The sequence below is a fragment of the Macrotis lagotis genome, chromosome 1 (genome assembly GCF_037893015.1).
Source record: "Macrotis lagotis isolate mMagLag1 chromosome 1, bilby.v1.9.chrom.fasta, whole genome shotgun sequence".
In the NCBI taxonomy this organism is placed as follows: Eukaryota; Metazoa; Chordata; class Mammalia; order Peramelemorphia; family Peramelidae; genus Macrotis; species Macrotis lagotis.
The window spans coordinates 847,904,790-847,924,822 of record NC_133658.1 but is presented as its reverse complement, the minus strand read 5'-3'; the positions used below and the strand labels follow the sequence as shown (position 1 = coordinate 847,924,822).

Sequence of the window (20,033 nt, the reverse complement as noted above, 5' to 3'; positions counted from 1 at the left end):
GTTAAGTAGCTTGCCCAAGGCCACACAGCTAGGTAATTATTATGGGGTTTTCTTGATAAAGATAATGGAGTGGTTTGCCATTTTCTTCTCCAGCTCATTTTAATTGATTGTTCATCATGCACAAAGAGAACCAAAATGACATCATTATGTTGGGTCCAAAGTACAGTGTGATCAATCAAACAAATTCAAGCTGAGAGGGTTCTACCACAGGTTGGACACAAATAGTCCTAATAAACATTTGGAATGACAGTGCCTCAAAATTTGCACATCTCAGGTTTCCCTCTAGCTACTACTGCAAGTCTGTTTTCGTAGAGCATAACACCTTCTTTGATGCAGGTGTGCCATGCATCACAATCGATTCCAAAGTTCTTCAGAAAAAGCTTGAGAGTCTATATCACTTCTTCTGCCCTTCCCATAAAATAGTCTTTTCCCCATCCATGTTTGGTGTTCAAGCAATGTGACCAGTCCATCAGAATTGCATTCTGCAGTAGCATTTGAATGCTTGGCTGTTCAGCTCAAAAAAGGACCTCCATGTGTGTCTGGCACCTTATCTTGCCAGGTGATCTTTAGGACCTTTCTCAGACAATTCATATGGAAGTGATTCACTGCTGTTAGGGGAATGATGGGTCCAGGTTTCACAGGCATACAACAATAAATCAGCACACCAGCTCTATAGACCTTCAAATGCACATATTGCTCAGTGTTTGGGAGACTTTGAAGCTAATTTTACAGATGAGGAAACTGAGACAAACAAGGCTAAGTGATTTGCAGATTTAAACTTAGAAGATGTCTTCCTGATTCTAGGTCTGGCACTCTAATCACGTACCACCTATTCAGAGGGCCTGAATTCAAATTTCACTTCTGCTGTTTACCCATATGACCTTGGACAAGATACTTAGTTTGTCTCTTTATCAGTAAAATAAAGGATCAGACTAAATGACCTCTCCTAGTTCTATAATCCTATGATGATCTTAATAAGATCTATTTCTGTCACTTTCTCTACTTATATGGCCCCCACTCTAGGGCAGGCTCTTCTCATAATCTGGGATTATCACAAAGCCAAAACCTCCTCAAAAATTCCCCCAAAACCTTATTAGATTCCAAACTTCTTCCCTCTTCCCATTCCATTTTACAGAACTGCCAAAAAATCATCCCAAAGCACAGCTGATCATATTACTCCTCTGCTATATAAACGTCAGTGGCTCCCTATTGCCTCTAGAATAAAATTCAAACTCCTGAGCATATTTTAAAATTTTCACAATCTGGGGCCAGCTGGCTTCTCCAGGTCTATTACACATTGCCCCTCTTTTTTTTTTTTTACATTACCCCTCTTAATGTTTCAGCCAGACTGACCTGCTGGCATTTCCTCTAGGCCTCATGCCTTTCTAACAGACTGTTCCCCACACCTGAAGTGCATTCCCTTCTGGCCTCTGCCTCAAAGCATATCTAGTTTCCTTTATGATTCAGGGCAACCTCCTAGAGGAAGTCTATTCAGATCAATCAAAAAAAAAAAACTCCTTTAATTCTTTGGTTTGTCTACCTCCTACTCAAATTATCATGTCTATACTTATCTTATCTCATACAGCTAAACTCACAGTTTAGGGCACCTGTTTTAGTTTTGTTTTTTAAGCTTTGTCTTTGCAATCTCAGAGCCGGATACAGTGCCTAGGATCTTCATTATAGGTACTTAATAAACCGTGTGCTTTGTGGAAGCTTGGCTGGAGAGAAGAATTGAGAAAATGTCTTTTTTTCCTTTTCAGAAGTGGTGGATGATGGTCAGAAACAATACATACAGGGTGTACCTGCTGATTGCCTCTCACTGCTTTTGATATCAGAGTTCCTAATATAATTTTAGGTTGCATGAAGAGAAACATAGTATATGGATGGATAACGTTCACTGGTCCAATCCAATCACATATGGAACGTTATGTTCAGCTCTTTGTGCCATATTTTAGAAAGCATATTGGCAAGTCAGGTCCCTAGAGGATGTGAATAACTTACATTCATTCAATTGAAATCCTCAGTCAGGATTTGAACCCAGAACTTCTTCACTCTCAATCCAGTCATCTCTCTACTGGACCATGCAGCTTTTGGTGTCAGAGTCCAAGCTGGTGTCCAAAGGAGAGTGATCAAAATGATGAGAGATTATTTCAGATTAGGACAAGGTGAAGGAACTTGATTTATTTAGCCTAGAGTAGAGAATAGTGAGTGGGGGCAGAAGTCCTAGATCTGCCACTTTATTCCCCTTATGACCTTGGGCAATATATAAAGGAATAGGACTAGATGACCTCAAAGATTCCTTCTAGCTCTAAATTCCTGGCTTTTATGCTCCTTGATTTAGGGAAGTGGAGGTAAGGAGGAGGAAGAAGAGGAAAAAAGGAAAAGGGAAGGAAGGTGAGGAGGAAGAAGAAAAGATAAAGTGATGAGGGAAGGAAGGGCAGCTGTTCCTGGTGTGGGTTCTCTGGTGCTCAAATTTGGGTTTTGAGGTTAATGAAAAGAGAAGTGTTGGTGCAGCTAGGTGGCATAGTAAATAGAGTATTGACCCTGGAATCAGGAGGACCTGAGTTCAAATTTGAACTTAGACACAATAATTATCTAGCTGTGTGACCTTGGGCAAGTCACTTAACCTCATTGCCTTGCAAAAATCAAAGAGAGAGAGTGAGAGAGAGAGAGAGAGAGAGAGAGAGAGAGAGAGAGAAACCCAGAGAGGAAGGGCAATCTCTGACATCCATTGCCTAGAGCTTCTTCAATTTAATTCACCAGCCCCAAATTCTCCATCCTCCAAGAACTGTCCTCACTACCTTAAAGGGAAGACTCCATAATCCTTCCTGCTCCTGAGTTCTATTTCTCTGCCTACATCAGTTCTCTCTCCACTTTGGCCACTCGCATCCCCTCCCACAGAACCAGTCCCCTACATCCAGGAAGCCCACTTGACAACCATTGCTACCCTCAGTTTAGGTCTTCAGAGAATCCTCCCATGTTTTAGTATTTCCAATGCACCAAGCCAGTGTGACCTTATTCAACTTGCATGTGAACTATCCAATAGCCTCTAGGGAAGCCCATTTTTGGGAGGGGGGAGAGATCCCCAGTGACTATAATGGAAAAAGTCTGTGAATCCAGTCTAGGATTGATTTTTCCTTCCCTGGTGGTTTATGAATTTGCCTTCTCCCGGGGGAGGCAGGGCAGAGAAGAGAAAGGAGACTGGAGTCTGGCAGGGTTAATCTCTATGGACTAGAATCTCTAGAATCTTTCTGGAGCTCTCTAGAAGCACAATGAGAGTACCATTTCCATGGAAGGCCTCTGCCCAGATTATTCTTGTTTAATAATCTTCACATTTCAAGAAGAGGTAATTTCATCAGTGTATAGGCTCCTCTCTGTGAATATATAGCATCTCATTCCTTATTGACTTTAGGACACAATCTTCTACACTGCCTATATGGGCAACCTGGTAATGAGCCTTTTCAAATTTCCTCAAACTGGTCCTTAGAGCAAAGCCACCCTGCCTGTCAAGTGCAGGTAATGAAAGCCTATCAAATCTGGAAAGACCTGTTGGACTTAGAAACTGAAAGCATGACTTTTGAGAACTCAGAATTAACTCCATGCTATGATGAGGCATCACTTAGGACTTCAGGAGTGTGGTACATGAACAAGAATAGGAATTCTGCATCTGAAGATTTGAGTTCAAATTTTACCTCTTATACTTAATACCAGTGTGACTTTGGACAAATCACTGGGACTCAATTTCTTCATCTGTAAAATGAGGCAGTTTGTCTAGTTGTCCTCTGAGGTCCTTTCCTATCCATAAGTCTATCCCTGTTGTTTTAAATTTCTCTCTGTGTTCCAGGCCTGTGTCTTCGTTTTTAATAGAAGTTTCATACAGACAGGGCTACATTTCCTCATCACACTTGTGGTGCTTGAGGGAAAAGGTTCTGTCTAACCTCCTTTCGATTTCTCCCTCAGAAGTCATCTCAGGTTGGGTTGCTGCTAAAATCAGGGATTAGGAGAAGAAATTTCTTGGAAACCAAACAGTCTAAATTTAGCTCAATCTTCTCTTAAAGAAAATTAATGAAAGTAGAAAAGAGAATGGAGGAGGATGCCTACCTGCCTGAGGGTAGACATTGAGCTGAAGACTAAGAAATGCCTGGGTCTCCAAATCACTTTCCTTTCTCTGCCCCTTCTTTATCCTTTAGGCTGCCACCTATCTCCCAAGAAGGAAGGGAGGAAGGGGAACTGGACTAGTGTGTAGTTTCTACAATCTCAGACTCAAATTTAAGTACTGTATGAGCCCATAGAGAGAGTCTCCCTGTCCAACCTCCCCTCCTTACAGATAGGAAAAGGAAGTTTTAAAGCAACTTCAATGATCACATCTATGTGGGTGTTCAGATGTGCTTATTCATAGGGTCATAAAATCTGAGTTGGAAAGGACCTCAGAGCAGGTTTAGTGAGATCCTTGGGTTTGGCATCAGATATGAGAGTTCAATCCCCATTGCTGTCCCTTACTATTTGTGTGACCATGGGCAAGTCACTTGATCTTTTTGGTTTTCAGTTTCTTCATCTGTAAATTGATAGGGTTGAACTAGATGACCATCCAGTTCTGAAGGGCATCTAGGGCACAGTAAAGATTAGGCTGAGCTTAGAGTCAGGAAAACCTGAGTTCAAATCCAGCCTCACATACTTCTTAACTCTGTGATCCTGGGCAAGTCACTTAGCTCTATTTGCCTCAATTCCCTCATCTATAAAAATGAGCTGGCGAAAGAAATGACAAACAAATTCAACATCTTTGCCAAAAAAACCCCAAATGGGATCACAAAGAGTTGGACATGATTGAAAAACAACTGAAGAAAAATTCAGAATATAACTATTCCTCTGAGAAGTAATCATCTAGCTTCTGCTAGACTACTTCCTTGATGTTTACCAATGTCCGACTCTTTATGACACCCATTTGGGGTTTTCTTGACAAAGATACTGAAGTGATTTGCTATTTCCTTCTCCAGCTCATTTTATATTCTCATTTATTTGAGAAAACTGAGACAAATTCAGTAAAGTGACTTGCCCAGGGTGACCGAACTAGTAAGTGTCTGAGGCTAGATTTAAATTCAGGAAGATGAGTCTTTCTGACTCCAGACCTTCAGCTCTATCCACTGACCCACCTAACTGCATTTGAATGCTTCCAATGCCTCCAATTCACTTCCCAATAACTGAATAGGTGGAATAGCTGTTCCCTGACTCAGGGTTTCAATTTTTCCATCCTAAGGGGCTATCCCTTAACAAGGAGCCTCCTTAGACATCATTCATACATCAATCTTGGCATTCTTCCTTGCAAGACTAGACTTCGGCACCTTCATCTCTTGGTAGACTGCTTTAAAGAAATGTTATCAAATCAATTCAAGTTGCAAAATTTTTTGAGGTTAGCATAGAAGACTCAGATTTTCCACAACATTTCAAATATCTTTTTCACTATATTCTAGCTTATAAATTTATATTTCTTTTTATTGAGAAAAGTCATAAATAAACATTACTGATAACCATTTTCTCAGATGGCTTTGGGGTCAGAACTCAGGTAAAGAATCTAGCTGAACAGGCAGAGCTCTAAGTCTAGCCCAAGAACTAGGAGACCTGGTTTCCAATCTCAAGTCTGCTACCAACTTTCCAATAAGACTCTGAGCAGGACAACGTAGTCTCTCTGTCCATTGAGGAGTTTGAATTAGAAGATGTCTAGGGGCCTTCCTAGTTCTGACAATCTATCATTCTAGGAAGGATGACCATAGCTGATTAAGCTCTTTGCTATGGAGGGATAGGAGAGATACTCAAATTTTGGGTAATCTAAAAATATGGGCCATCCCCTCCCATAAACCTCCCAGGGAAGCACAGGGTATCTGGGGACAGCTGTGGTGGTGCTGGGAGCTTCCTAAGAAGCATTTGGAGAAGGGAAGGGAGGAGGAGAATCAAGGTCTGGAGAATCCCAAAGAGAATCATTAACCCTTGGGTAGCTGAGCATAGACTGACCCCAGAGTAAGATTGGATTCAGGTCACAGAGTTGGGGGGGGGGGTGGGAAGGGATGGATAATGAGAGGGGATTAGCATTCAGCCTCTGTCTTGAGGTCGAGGTGGCAGCCCCTGCTGGAGGCCTCGGATGAGCTCCTTCCGGTTGTCCAGGATTGTGTCAAAACTCTCCTGCAGTCGGGCCTGTTGGCCAGCCAGACGACTCTGGAGGCCTCGGATCCACTGTAGCAAAGCCAGACGACGGTACATGACCAAGTGAACATGGTGTTTTTCCTTCTCTTGCTCCTTATATCGCTCACGAGCCAGCAGCTGCTGTACTGCCTGGGTCACGGTGGGTAGGAAGCCATCAGGAGCTGGGCCAGGTTCTGGGGGAGCAGGACAGGGGCTGGGGCTGTCCCAGGAGGGACCTGGGCTGCTCTCAGGACTTTCCACACTCAGGGAGCTGCTGGCATAGCCGATGTCTTCCAAAGGAGAGCCAGCAACAGCTGTGGCCCCCAACCCACCACTCTTCTCTGGTTCTGGTCCTGAAGCTATTGGAAGTTCAGCCCCTTCTGGTGGGCTGCGCATCTCCCCTACTGTAGAGAGGAAGAAACCATCAGGCTGGGAGCCTGGGAGCCCACAAACAGAGGACTGCCTCTTGCCCAGGACAGCCTGGTTATCAGAGGGGACTGAGGACAGGTTCTGCATCAGGGTCAGCTCCTCCTCACCTAGGCCAGGACCCCTGGCTCCACCAAGTCCCTGGCTCCAGTTCTCATTGGCATCATAGGTACTGGTCACAAAGTTGGAGTTATTGTCTGGTTCATAGTCATGTTGAGACACAGAGGCAGGTGAACCCCCCAGGAATGGGGGTTCAGGAGGCCCAGGCTGCACTGCAAACATCTTGACTGTGGGATGGGAAAAGGAAAGAGAAAACATTTTCTTTTGTATTTAGATTGCTAAACACAGGGTCTTATTAATAGTACTAGGTGTCTGTAGAAATGAATGGTTCAAAACAAGAGTGCAATAGCCTGATCAGGAGGAAGGATGCTATAAAGTAGAGAAAAGATGCCATGAACTTTCCCACAGTGCTATCTCCCACCTCAGTGCTTTTTCATAAACAGTCTCCCCTGCCTTCCATGCCATCTCTCTTCACTACTGCTCAAAACTCAGGTGAAACACGACCTGCTACATGAGTCTATCCTGTTGCCCCCTCCCACCTCTACCTCTTCTATTATACAGTGAGTTCTTTGAGAGCAGAGATGATCTTTTTTGCCTTCCTTTGCATCTCTAGATTTAGCCTGGCAACAAGAAGGCATTTAAAAAATGCTAATTGACTTAAAATTGCCTCATGAATAAATTAGTCAATAGCATTTATTAGACAACTTTTATGTCCCAAGAACTGCAGGATCCAACACAAATAAAAATGGAGATAGTGCCCACCCTCAAAGAGCTTGCAGATCTAATGGGGGAAGTTACACAAAAGTAAGTTGGAAAGGGGTGAGTCATATCATTTTAGAGATCTAGCCATCAAGGCCTAGACTTAAAGATAACAACAACCAAAAAACCCCCAACCCTACAGACTTAGAGGTAGAAGGAATTATAGAGATCACCCACCCACCCTCAAGTCAAACTCTTAGATAAAAAACTTTTTTGGGGGTACCTAGATGGTACAGTAGATAGATTACCAGGCCTGGATCAGGACCTGAAGACCTGAAATTAAATCCTACCTCAGACACCTAGTAACTGTGTGACTTGGGTAAGTCATTTAACCCTAATTTGCCTGGTCAAAGGAAAACAAAAAGCTCTTTGCAATTGTTGCCTCCTCTTCCTCTCCTCTCACAACCCTTTACAATCTGACTTTTGACTTAATAATAAATTGAGACTGCCTTCTTAAAGGTTAGGAATGATCTCTTAGTTGTTAAGCCCAATGGTCTCTTTTCAGGCCTCATCCTTTTTGATCTCTCTCTCTGGCATTCAATGCCAACCACTTCTGGCCTGCCTGGATTATTATTAGCATTATTATTGTTAGCATTCTTATTTTTATTATGGTGATTTGCTCAGGCTCCTACAGCTAGTAAGTGTCTAAAGCCAGATTTGACCTCAGGCCCTCCAGACTTCAGGGCCAGTGCTCTGAGCCTCCTAGCTATCCCTCCTGTCTGGATTATTGTGATACTGCTCTCCATTTCTGGCTCTCCTCCTATCATTTGGTTGCTTCTCCTCTGACTTCTCTGTTGGATATCATCAGTGCCTTGTCTTCCTCCTCATTATTTGAAGGGGTATTAGAAGATTTTTTTTCCTGAGCCCTCTTCTCTCTCTCTCTCTCTCTCTCTCTCTCTCTCTCTCTCTCTCTCTAAATTCTCTAAGTGATAACAACTTCATGGAGTCATCATCTCTACATAGATGGGTTATAGACTGAAATCTTCAGCCCTGGTCTCTCTCCTCAGCTCTAATTCCACATTACTAATTGCTCATTGGTCATTTCCAAATGGATGTACTGCAAGCATCTCATTTCAAAAATAAACAGCTTGCAAAAAATAAAATAAAATAAACAGCTTGCTAAAAAAAGGTGGTTTCTGAGAACTAGATTTGAATTCTTGAATACAGAGGCAACTCACCAACCAACTTAACTTTAAACAGAAATGTACAGAAAATGAAAGCAAGACCAGGTAACAGAAGATGAATATAACAGCACAGAATGGTCCTGTAAAAATAGCATCGGAAATGCAGAAGCTCAGAATAAGCTAAGGCTGGTAAGGGGAATTAAGTACACACATACACACACACAAACGGTTTCTTTCTTTCTTCCTTTCTTTTTTTTTGAAACCTATATTCAGAGAAAAAGGAAGATCAGAGAAAAGATAGAAGCTTTTCTTGAGGTAGATAGGATGATAATGGAGAACAGAGATAAGATGGGCTAATCCATTGCCATTTCACTTCCATTTTCTGTCAAGGAAAATGACTTTTTCAGTGGAAATGACAGAATAGATAATGTGAGGAGGAAGCTGATAGCTGAGAAAAGCGAAGAGGTGGTAAATTATTCCTGATCAAATCAAGACACCTGAACCAGATAAACTACAGTCTCTGGTCCTGAAAGAACCAGTGGATGTGATTACTAAGTGGCTGTAGGTAATATCTGAAAGACTGTAGGAAATTAAGATGGTATCTCAAACCTAGAGAGGGCAAATGTCTCAATTTTTCCAAAAAAAAGATTAGTCAGTGATCTTTCACTTCTGGGGATCCTGAAATAGAATCATGAGGTGGTAAAGGAACAGATAGAAAAAGAACCAGTGCTTGCAGAGATAGCCAGAATGCTTTCATCAAGAATTGGTTCTACTAATGCCAACTTATTTCCTTTTTGATAGAGCAACTAAACTGGCAAATTAGGGAGCATGCTGAATTTATAGTTAATCTAGATTTTAGTGAAATATTTTATAAGTTATAATATAATAATAGTATTTATTTAGAATTTTAGTATTTTCAGGGTGTTTTAGGAATATTATTGCATTTAATCCTCATAAAAATCCTGGGAGGTAGATGCTATTATTATCCTAATTTTACTAATAAGGAAACCAAGGCAAATAGAGGGTAAATGACTTGCTTAGGGTCACACAGTTCCCAAGTATCTGACACTGGATTCAAATTCAAATCTTCCTGGCCCCAGACCCATAGCTCTATCCACTACACCACATGGCTGAACCTAAAGGTATCTCATTCTATTCTTATGGAGAAGACAAGATACAACACTTATAGACTAAATGATAATATTATTAAAGGACTTCAGATCTTATTGAATGACCAGACTGAAAAGACAATAGTTTGTGCTTCAATTTCAACATGGCAAGAATTCTCCAGAGATCTATAATAATAGTAATAGTAATAATGATGATGATAATAGTAATAATAATAACTATTAATATTATAATAACATTTTCATAGTATCTTATATGAGCCAGGCACTATATTAAACACTTTACAAAAATTATTTCACTTGATCCTCACAAAAATCCTGGAAGGTAAGTGCTTTTATTTTTTTATTTTTTATTTTTTTACAAGACAATGGGGTTAAGTGGCTTGCCCAAGGCTACATAGTTATGTAATTATTAAGTGTCTGAGGCTAGATTTGAACTCAGGTACTCCTGATTCAAGGGCCGGTGCTCTATCCATGGCGCCACCTAGCTGTCCCTGTAGGTGTTTTTATTATCCTCATTTTACAGATGAGGAAACTAAGGCAAATAGCATTAAGTGACCTGTCCAGAGTCATGCAGCTAGTTAAGTACCTTAGAACTAGATTTGAATCTATGTCTTTCTGATTCCATGTCATTTCCTGACTACCCATTACTTCACCTAGATACCTCACACTAGGTCTCTTCCTGTGCTGGATATTATATAAACAGTCATTTAGAGCTGGAGATTATTAGTCATCAAGTCCATTTCCCTCATTTTAAAGAAAAGTAGAATGAGTGTCACAGAGATTATCTGAATGCTTAGGGTGACATGGCTAGTAAACCTCTAAGGCAATATTCTTAGCCAAATCTTCCTTACTACAAGTCTTTGCCTCAATTATCAATGATTTGGATAAAACTATCAACAGCATACATACTCATAAAATGTAGACATAATCCTGAGAATGGCTAAAATGATGGATGATAATTCATTATATATTATATTTTATTATATATTATCATATATTATATGGAAATATATATTATATTATATAATATATAATATTAATGCAGCTGGATGATATAATGTATAGAGTGCCAGACCTGGAGTCAAGGAGACTCATATTCAAATCTGATCTCAAATACTAGCTGTTGATCCTGTCCCAATCATTTAAACTTATTTGCCTTAGTTTCCTTATCTGTAAAATGAGTTGAAGAAGGAAATGGCAAACAATTCCAGTAATTTTGGCAAGAAAATCCCAAATGGGGTCATGAGTAATCAAACACAACTGAAATAACTGAACAAAAACAACAAAAAAAGATAATGGTATTAACTAGAATTTATATAACTCTTTATGGTTTCCAAAATGCTTTACATATGATCTTTCCGTTGATTTTTCTAACAATCCTAAGTTACTTACTATTATTATTCCCATTTATAGATGGAGAGACTAGAAAAGGTTAAGTGATTTGCCTAGGAAGTGTCTAAGTAAGCACTCTATTCACCAACAGGCAAGGACATTGGGGGTTGGATCTAATCAGGTGAAATTTCAAATGAATAAATAAAATCTTACATTTGAGTTTAAAAATTAGCTTTACAAGTACAAGATAGGGTAAGCATGATTAGACAGCAGTTTGGGAAAAGATAGTACAGTTTTAGTGGATAACAAACTCAGTACTCAATAGTCAAATAGTATGAGCTAGGAGTGTGATGCAGCATCTAACAGAACTACTTGGTTTGCCTTATTAAAAGAGGTAATGTAGACCACTCCTAAAGTATTTTGTTCAGATGAAAAAGGACATTTCTAAGCTGAAGAACATTTAGATGAGAGCATCAAAGATGATGAAGGGTTTTGAGTATAAGTCAAATGAGTTTAGGTTAAGGAAGTTGGGATGTTTAGTTCAGAGAAGAGAAGATTCAGTGGAGACAGGGTAGCTGCTTTAAATATTTGCAGAGATTGGATTTCCTCTGGTCACAGAAGGTATAATCAGAATCAATGGGTAGAAGTGGCAAAGAACGCATTTTGGTTTGGGGTATCAGAAAGATTTCTAATAATAATGGATCTGGTGATGGCAAAGAATTGTAAATTGAGATGTCCATCAATTGGGGAATGGCTAAACAATTTGTGTAAATGATTGTGATGGAATACTACTGCTCTGTAAGATTTGATGAGCTGCCTTTTGTGGTGGCTAAGAATTTGGAAATTGAAGGAATGCCCATCAATTAGAGGGAATGGCTGAAAAAGCTGTGGTATATGATTATTATAGAATATTATTCTACTATAAGAAATGACAACTGGATGATTTCAGAAAAAACCTGGAAAGACTTACATGAACTGATGCATAGTGAAGTTAATAGAACCAGGAGAATGTTGTCCCAGTAATAGCAATATTGTTCAGTGAAGAACTGTAAATGACTTAGCTATTCTCAGGAATACAATCTGAGGGATTTCAAAGGATAAATGAAGTATACTATCTGCCTCTAGAGAAAGAACTGGTATTATCTGAATACAGATTGAAGCATGCTATTTTTAATTTTCTTTCATTTGTTCCTTTTATTTGCATCTTCTTATAGAAAATGACTAATATGGAAATATTTTACATAATTGTGTATGTATAACCTATATCTGATTGCCTACCTTCTCAGGGGAGGGAAGGATAGAATTTAGAAATCAAAACTTTAAAAAATGTTAAAAATGTTTTAACATGTAATTGGGGGAAATTTTATGTGTACATTTTGCATGTAATATTTATATGTACATACATATGTATGGTTGATTTTAGAAAACATGGAAAGACTTGTATGAAATAATGAAAAATGAAGTGAGCAGAACCAAGAAAAAGTATTATACAGTAACAGAGATATTGTTTGAAGAATATTTGTGAACAACCAAATTTTTTTCCATACTATAGAAACTCAGATTAGCTATAAAAGATCTCCGAAGGAATATGCTTTCCATCTCCAGAGAAAGGATTGATAGCATAGTATGGAAATCTGAATGAAATGTTGACATTCTCTAGTGCAGGGTGGAGAGAGAGGAAGGGAGGAAGAGATGTAAGGAAGGAGGAAAAGAAGGAAAGATGAAAGGAAGGAGGAAGGAAAGTAGGAAAGGAGAGAAGAATGGAGCTGACCCAAAAGTAGAAAGTTCTGCCTGCCTGAGAGAGTGATAGGTCTTCTTTATCTGAAGTTCTTCAAGCACTTTCTGGAGGACTATTTGACCGATAAGTTAAGTAGTGGATTTTTTTTTTTGTGTGTGTGTGTATGGTTTGAATTATCTGGCCACAGGTGTTCCTTTCAATGCAGATTTTATGATTCTATGATTCTATGTACCCAACTTCCAAAGTAATATTCTTCTAGTGCAGGACTGCCCTAGTCACTCCCTTTCTCAAGAAGTTGCAGTGTCTCCCTTCTTCCTCAGATAAAATGCAAACTCCTTTGTTAGACATTTCAAGTTTTTCACAATGTGACTCCAACCTATCTTTCCATAGCTACTGGACATTTTTCTCCTTCCTCACTCACTCTAGAGTCCAGTCAAAGTGGAATTCTTCTCCTGTTCCCCCTGCCTTTACACAGGCTATCCCTCAGGCCTGGAAAGTTCTTCTTCCTTGCTACTGCTTCTTGAAATTCCCAGCTCCCTTCCAGGTTCATTTTGTGGGCAGCTAGATGACACAGTGGGTAACACCAAGCCTGAAGTCAGGAGGATCTGGTTTCAAATATGGCCTCAACCACTTTACCACTTAACTAGCTGTGTGACCTTGGGCAAGCCACTTAATCCCATTTGCCTTGCAAAAACCTAAAAAAAAAAAAGAGTTAGCCTGCTTAGAAGGCATTTCTGTATCTCTCCAGCTCCCACTCCCTCCCTGTGCCCATGTACATTTTTTTTTGCAAGGCAATACGGTTAAGTGGCTTGAGTAAGGCCACACAGCTAGGTAATTATTAAGTGTCTGAGGCCAGATTTGAACTCAGGTATTTCTGACTCCAGGACCAGTGCTCTATCCACTGCGCCACCTAGCCACCCCTTCCCATGTACATTTTAAAGATGTTCTCTCTTCTCTATTTCCTTCTTGGTGTACATAGTTTGCATACTATAAATCCTTTATTTATTTGGCAGTGTACATTTCTATACATTAGGAGTTGGGCAGTCCTGTACTAGAGGAATATCACTTTGTCAGTTGTGGACATAGAATCATAGAATCACAAAATTTACTTTATTAGTGTTCATTTTTGACAATTTTTTTTAACTTATTGGTGTGCCTGTGTTCCTTTTCTCTATTCCCACCTCCTCTCAAAACCTTGGAGGGCAGAACCTCACTTTTGTATTTATATTTCTGGGTCTTGGCACAATGCCTAGTATGAAATATATACTTAATAAATACTTGTAGTTGATTCACTGATTTTTAGATAGATTGGGATTTGGAGGTGTTGAGTGGAAAGGCCTTGAATAGCTGAGTCACACTCCTCCTGGCTTCCACGTTAGGTCCTTTATATCTCTGCCTTCTGTTACTAAGGCACCCATTATCCCTAGCTCTGCCTGTCCCCTCTCCTCTTGCTCTAAGCCTGATTGGTCATCACCCTCCCTGTGAATAGCTTAGAACAGATGTATGTGTTCAAGTTTAAGTTTGAACTCACAGAGAAGGCATCATCATTAACCTATATCCTTTTATGTACTGGCAAACTGAGGCTTATAGAAAAACAGAAATTATTCTTCCAGGTTGCCTAGCAAGGCATAATGGTGATCAGAGGTCCACAGGGAAGGGGATGAAGGAAGGAGAATGGCCATCCCAAGATGTAGGGAGGGAGACTGGGATAAAATATTGTTTATGTACCTGTCTTTTAAAGCAGTCTTTAAATCACCAAGTATGGCAGCTAGGAGGATATATGTATTGTTTTCATTTGGGGCTTTGTGTATGCATGGGTACAGGCATATAGTATTATACACCCACACATGCAAATTATATTATGAATGTATTTTGTTGGGCATATATGTGCACACATGTTCTCTGTGTGCAACATAGAGATGTAGCCATGTGTGTAGTGTGTGATTATATGCATGCATGTAAACCATATCCAGGTATGTATTGTGTTGATGATGTACATGCAGTATGTTTTCTGTATGCAGTGCAGCTGTGTGTCCATGCATGTGGTATGTGAGTGTGTAAATATGTGGTACCTGGGTGAATGTGCAACTGATGAGAAATCTTGGAGTGTTGAGCGGTCCTCTGGCATCCACTTAGAACAAAAACCAGCTTGGCAGGGCTGACAGTTCCTTAGGCCCTGCCACCAGAGGGTCTCTGACACACATACCCATTACCTCCAGGACGTAGCCTAGAAGGCCAGGCCTAGAGCTGGAGGAGGATCTTGGGGCTGGGAGGGCGGGAGGGAGGCGGGTGAGCAAAGGAAGGCTTTAGGATCACTCGGCCCCCACATTCACCCCGGCCTTGTGGAGGGCAAGCAGAGCCAGAGCATCTTTAGCTTTCTCTCCATCCTCATCCTCCTGGTCCCCCTCGTCTTCCCTCCGGGGCCTCCCTCAAGCCCCGCCCCCACTCCCACTCCCAGCCATTGCTCTGGCGGGGGGTGGGGGATGCTCCGCAGACGCTCCTCCCTCCTCTGCCTTACCCACCCCCCACTCCCCCCCCCCCACGGCCCAGGGAGCCCAGAGATGCGCCTCCCCCCTCCCCGCGGGGAACCCCGCGCTGACCGAGCCCAGCCCCCCGAGTTCCCCACCCAAAAGGAGCCCAAACGACCACCCGCTGAGAACCCCGACTCACAGCCCAGAGGTTCCCAGGCTCAGCCGGCTCCGGCTCCGGCTCCGCTCCGGCTCCGCTCCGGCTCCGCTCCGGCTCCGGCCGCAGGAAAGCGTCACTGAGTCACCGGCCGGGCAGGGACTGCGGAAAAGGGAGGGGCGGCCGGCTGCAGCGGAGGCTCACACACACGCGCGCGCACACACACACACACACACACACACACACAGACACACAGACACGCACACACAGACACGCACGCACACACACACACAGACACGCACGCACACACACACACACACACAGACACACACACACACACGCGCGCGCACACACACACACACACACACACACAGACACGCACACACACGCGCGCGCGCACACACACACACACACAGACACGCACACACGCACACACACACAGACACGCACACACACGCGCGCGCGCACACACACAGACACGCACACACGCGCGCGCGCACACACACACACACACACACAGACACGCACACACGCACACACACAGACACGCACACACACGCGCGCGCGCACACACACACACACACACACACAGACACGCACACACACGCGCGCGCGCACACACACACACACACACAGACACGCACACACACGCGCGCGCGCACACACACACACACACAGACACGCACACACGCACACACACACAGACACGCACGCACACACACACACAGACACGCACGCACACACACACACACAGACACGCACACACACAGACACGCACACACACACGCGCGCGCGCGCACACACACACACACACAGACACGCACGCACACACACACACACAGACACGCACACACACAGACACACACACACACACACGCGCGCGCGCACACACACACACACAGACACACACACGCACGCACGCACACACACACACACACGGAACACGGACACGCACATACAGACACACACACACACACACACACACACACACACACACACACACGGACACACACAGACACCCACACACGGACACGCAAACACACGAGCGCACACACACAGGCATGCACACACACACAGACACAGACACACACGCGCACAGACACCCACACACGGACATGCACACACAAACGCACACACACAGGCATGCACACACAGACACACACACACACACACACACACACGCACACACACAGACACACACGCGCACACACACAAACACGCACACACAGACACACACAGACACGCACACACGGACACGGACACACAGACACGCACGCACACACACACACACACACACGGACACGCACACAGAGACACACACAGACACACACGGACATGCACACACACGGACACGCACACACACACGCACACACACACACACACACACAGACACACACACACACACACACACACACGGACACACACAGACACACACACAGACACACACAGATGAACACGCACACACGCACACACGCAGGCATGCACACACAGACACACGCACACACACAGACACACACACACACGCACACACACAGACACGGACACACAGACACACACACACGGACACGCACACAGACACACACGCGCACACATAGACACCCACACACGGACACGGACACGCACACACAAACACACACAGACACACAGACACACACGCGCGCACAGACACACACAGACACACACGCGGACACGCACACCCACACACACACACACAGACACACACACGCACACAGACACACACATGCGCGCGCACACACACAGACACACACATAGACACACACAGACACACGCGCACACGCACACACAGGCATGCACACACACACACACACGCACACACAAACGCACACACACACACACGGACACGCACACACAGACACACACACACACAGACGCACACAGACACACACAGACACACACGCGGACACGCACACCCACACAGACACATACATGCGCGCGCGCACACACACAGACACACACAGACACACGCACACACACAGACACACACCGACAGGCACACACACAGACACACACACACGCACACACACAGGCACACAAGACACACACAAACACAGACACACGCACACACACACGCACACAGGCACACAGACACGCAAATACGTGCACACACATAGACACACAGACATGCACACACAGACACGCACACACAGACACGCACACACATAGACACACACAGACACACACACATGCACACACATGCACACACGCACACACAGCACACACACGACACACACAGACACACGCAGACACATGCACACACATGCACGCACAGAGACACACGCACACAGACACATACACACATGCGCACATGCACACACAGACACATGCACACACTGAAAGACAAGCACAGGGTTGGACACACTGGCACACACACTCATGCACACATGCACACACTCATTCACACATGCACACACTCTCACACACAGACACACTCACATGCACACACACACCGAAAGACATGCACAGAATTGGGCACGCTAACACACATACACTCATGCACACACACATGCACACACAAAGACACACACACACACATGCACACACTGAAAGACAAGCACAGGGTTGGGCACACTGGCACACACACTCCACTCATGCACACATGCACACTCACACACTCATGCACACACTGAAAGGCAAGCACAGGGTTGGGCACACTGGCACACACTCATGCACACATGCACATGCTCTCACACACTCACACACACTCTCACACATGCACACACTGAAAGACAAGCACAGGGTTGGGCACACTGGCACACACTCATGCACACATGCACATGCTCTCACACACTCACACACTCACACACACACTCTCACACATGCACACACTGAAAGACAAGCACAGGGTTGGGCACACTGGCACACACACATACTCAGACATGCACATATTGAAAGACAAGCACAGGGTTGAGCACCCTGGCGCACACATATGCACAGACCCACAGGATGAATACACACATTCACACACACACAGAGCACATTTGCTGGGAGAAGTAGGTGACATAGTGGGGAAGGCTGGTTGAGGTCCTCCCAGAAAGGACATACACAGACACCAAAAAAATCTTTTTTTTTTCAACCCTAGCAGGGAGGGGCACATGTGTGTAGGGCCCAAGAATAAATTCTTCTCTGTGATTAGTACTGAAAGCTTCTATGCTCCCCAGATGATCTCTAAGCACCCTTCCCCTTCTAATTCTTACAAATGCTATGAGCTTTCCAATGGAAATGGCAGAATGATGTATGCTTACAATTCAGGTATGGATGCTTAACTTGTGGGTCTCTTCTTATCTCTTGGTTCCTTTCCTGATTTCTATAAACATTTGAAGTCTCCATCCTTAAGCAACAACAACAACCTTTAGTAGGTCCCACTATCCCTGCTAACTATTGTCCTGTTTCTTTAATCCTATACTACCTAAACTCCTTGAAAATAATATGAATGCATGATACTTCAGTTCTCCCTTTTTTCTTTTTATATTAACAAACATTTATATTCTCTCCCTTTTTACTCCCCCTTTATAGAAAAAGAAAACCATTGTAACAAATATAGATACAAAGTCCTGCACTGGCAATGTCTAAAAATACTTTTCTCATTCTGAATCTTGAATCCATAACCTCCCAGGAATTGGATAATAAGATTCAATCCATGTCTTCTGGAATTGTAAGTGGTCATTGAGTTCATCAGATTTCTCAAGTCTTTCAAAGTTAATTGTTCCTATAATTTTTAATATAGAATTTGTTTTCCTCACATCATTTTGTGTCAGTTAATACAAGTCTTCCCAGGTTTCTCTCATTTCATACAATACAATATTCCATTACATTCAGATACTATAATTTGTTTTTCCATTCCTAAATAATGAGCACCCACTTAGTTTCCAATTCTTTGCCACTACAAAAAGAGCTACTATAAATACTTTTGTACATATGAATCCTTTTCCTATTTCTGAGACCTAAATGCACACAATACAGGTAGATCTTATCTGTGTCTAATGTAGCTATCTCTTGGGTGAGGGGGGGAAGAAAAGAAAAAATTTTCATGATAATTTTAATTTGCGTTTTAAAGGAATAGCAAGTTGTATATACTAGACTAACAGCTTCATGTGCAATCATCCTTTTTATTATACTGTTTTATGGTCATGTTTGTTTTATTCCATGAATTAAAAACAAAATTTTATATGCCAATTCTTGCTGTTTCTCTAGCCAAAATCTATGGATTATTTCAGAATGACTCCCCACTCTCAGCAGAGCTTCCTTTGTAACAAAGGTGGGTGAACAGTTTGATCATTGTGGCAGAGTTCTGGCATCTTGTAATTTCATTTTCCTTTACATTATTGTGGTTATTGTATAAATTGTTCTGTTTCCTTTTGTTCTTGGTTTGGTTCATACAAGTCTTTCTAAGTGTTTCTGAATTTTTTGTAGCCTTAATTTCTCATGGTATAACATTCCATTATTTTCATATAACTCAATTTGTTCAGCTGTTCTCTAACTGAAAGATAAACACGACAAAAAAAAGTGCTACTATGAATATTTTGGTACATATAAAACATTCCTCTCAATTTTTGACCTTGGAATATAGACATAGTAACAGTATCACCAGGTCACAGAGTATGTACACTTTAAAAAAAAACACAAAAAAATCATTTCTGGTACAAT

At 42.6% G+C, this 20,033-nt stretch overlaps 1 protein-coding gene across 1 annotated transcript; it reads right to left on the bottom strand.

Moving 5' to 3' along the window:
- Nucleotides 1-5,473: 5,473 nt before the first annotated feature.
- C1H1orf216 (chromosome 1 C1orf216 homolog) lies at nt 5,474-15,490 on the bottom strand. The gene is made up of 2 exons (XM_074191029.1): nt 15,414-15,490; nt 5,474-6,887 (listed from the first exon to the last, which is right to left on the bottom strand). The coding sequence occupies exon 2, from the start codon at nt 6,880-6,882 to the stop codon at nt 6,085-6,087; it is 798 nt and encodes a 265-aa protein (XP_074047130.1). The 5' UTR covers nt 6,883-6,887; nt 15,414-15,490; the 3' UTR covers nt 5,474-6,084.
- Between the last annotated feature and the right edge of the window lie 4,543 nt (nt 15,491-20,033).

Coding starts and splice junctions, on each gene's coding strand:
- C1H1orf216 (XM_074191029.1), bottom strand. CDS start 6,882: ATGTTTGCAGTGCAGCCTGGGCCTCCTGAACCCCCATTCCTGGGGGGT.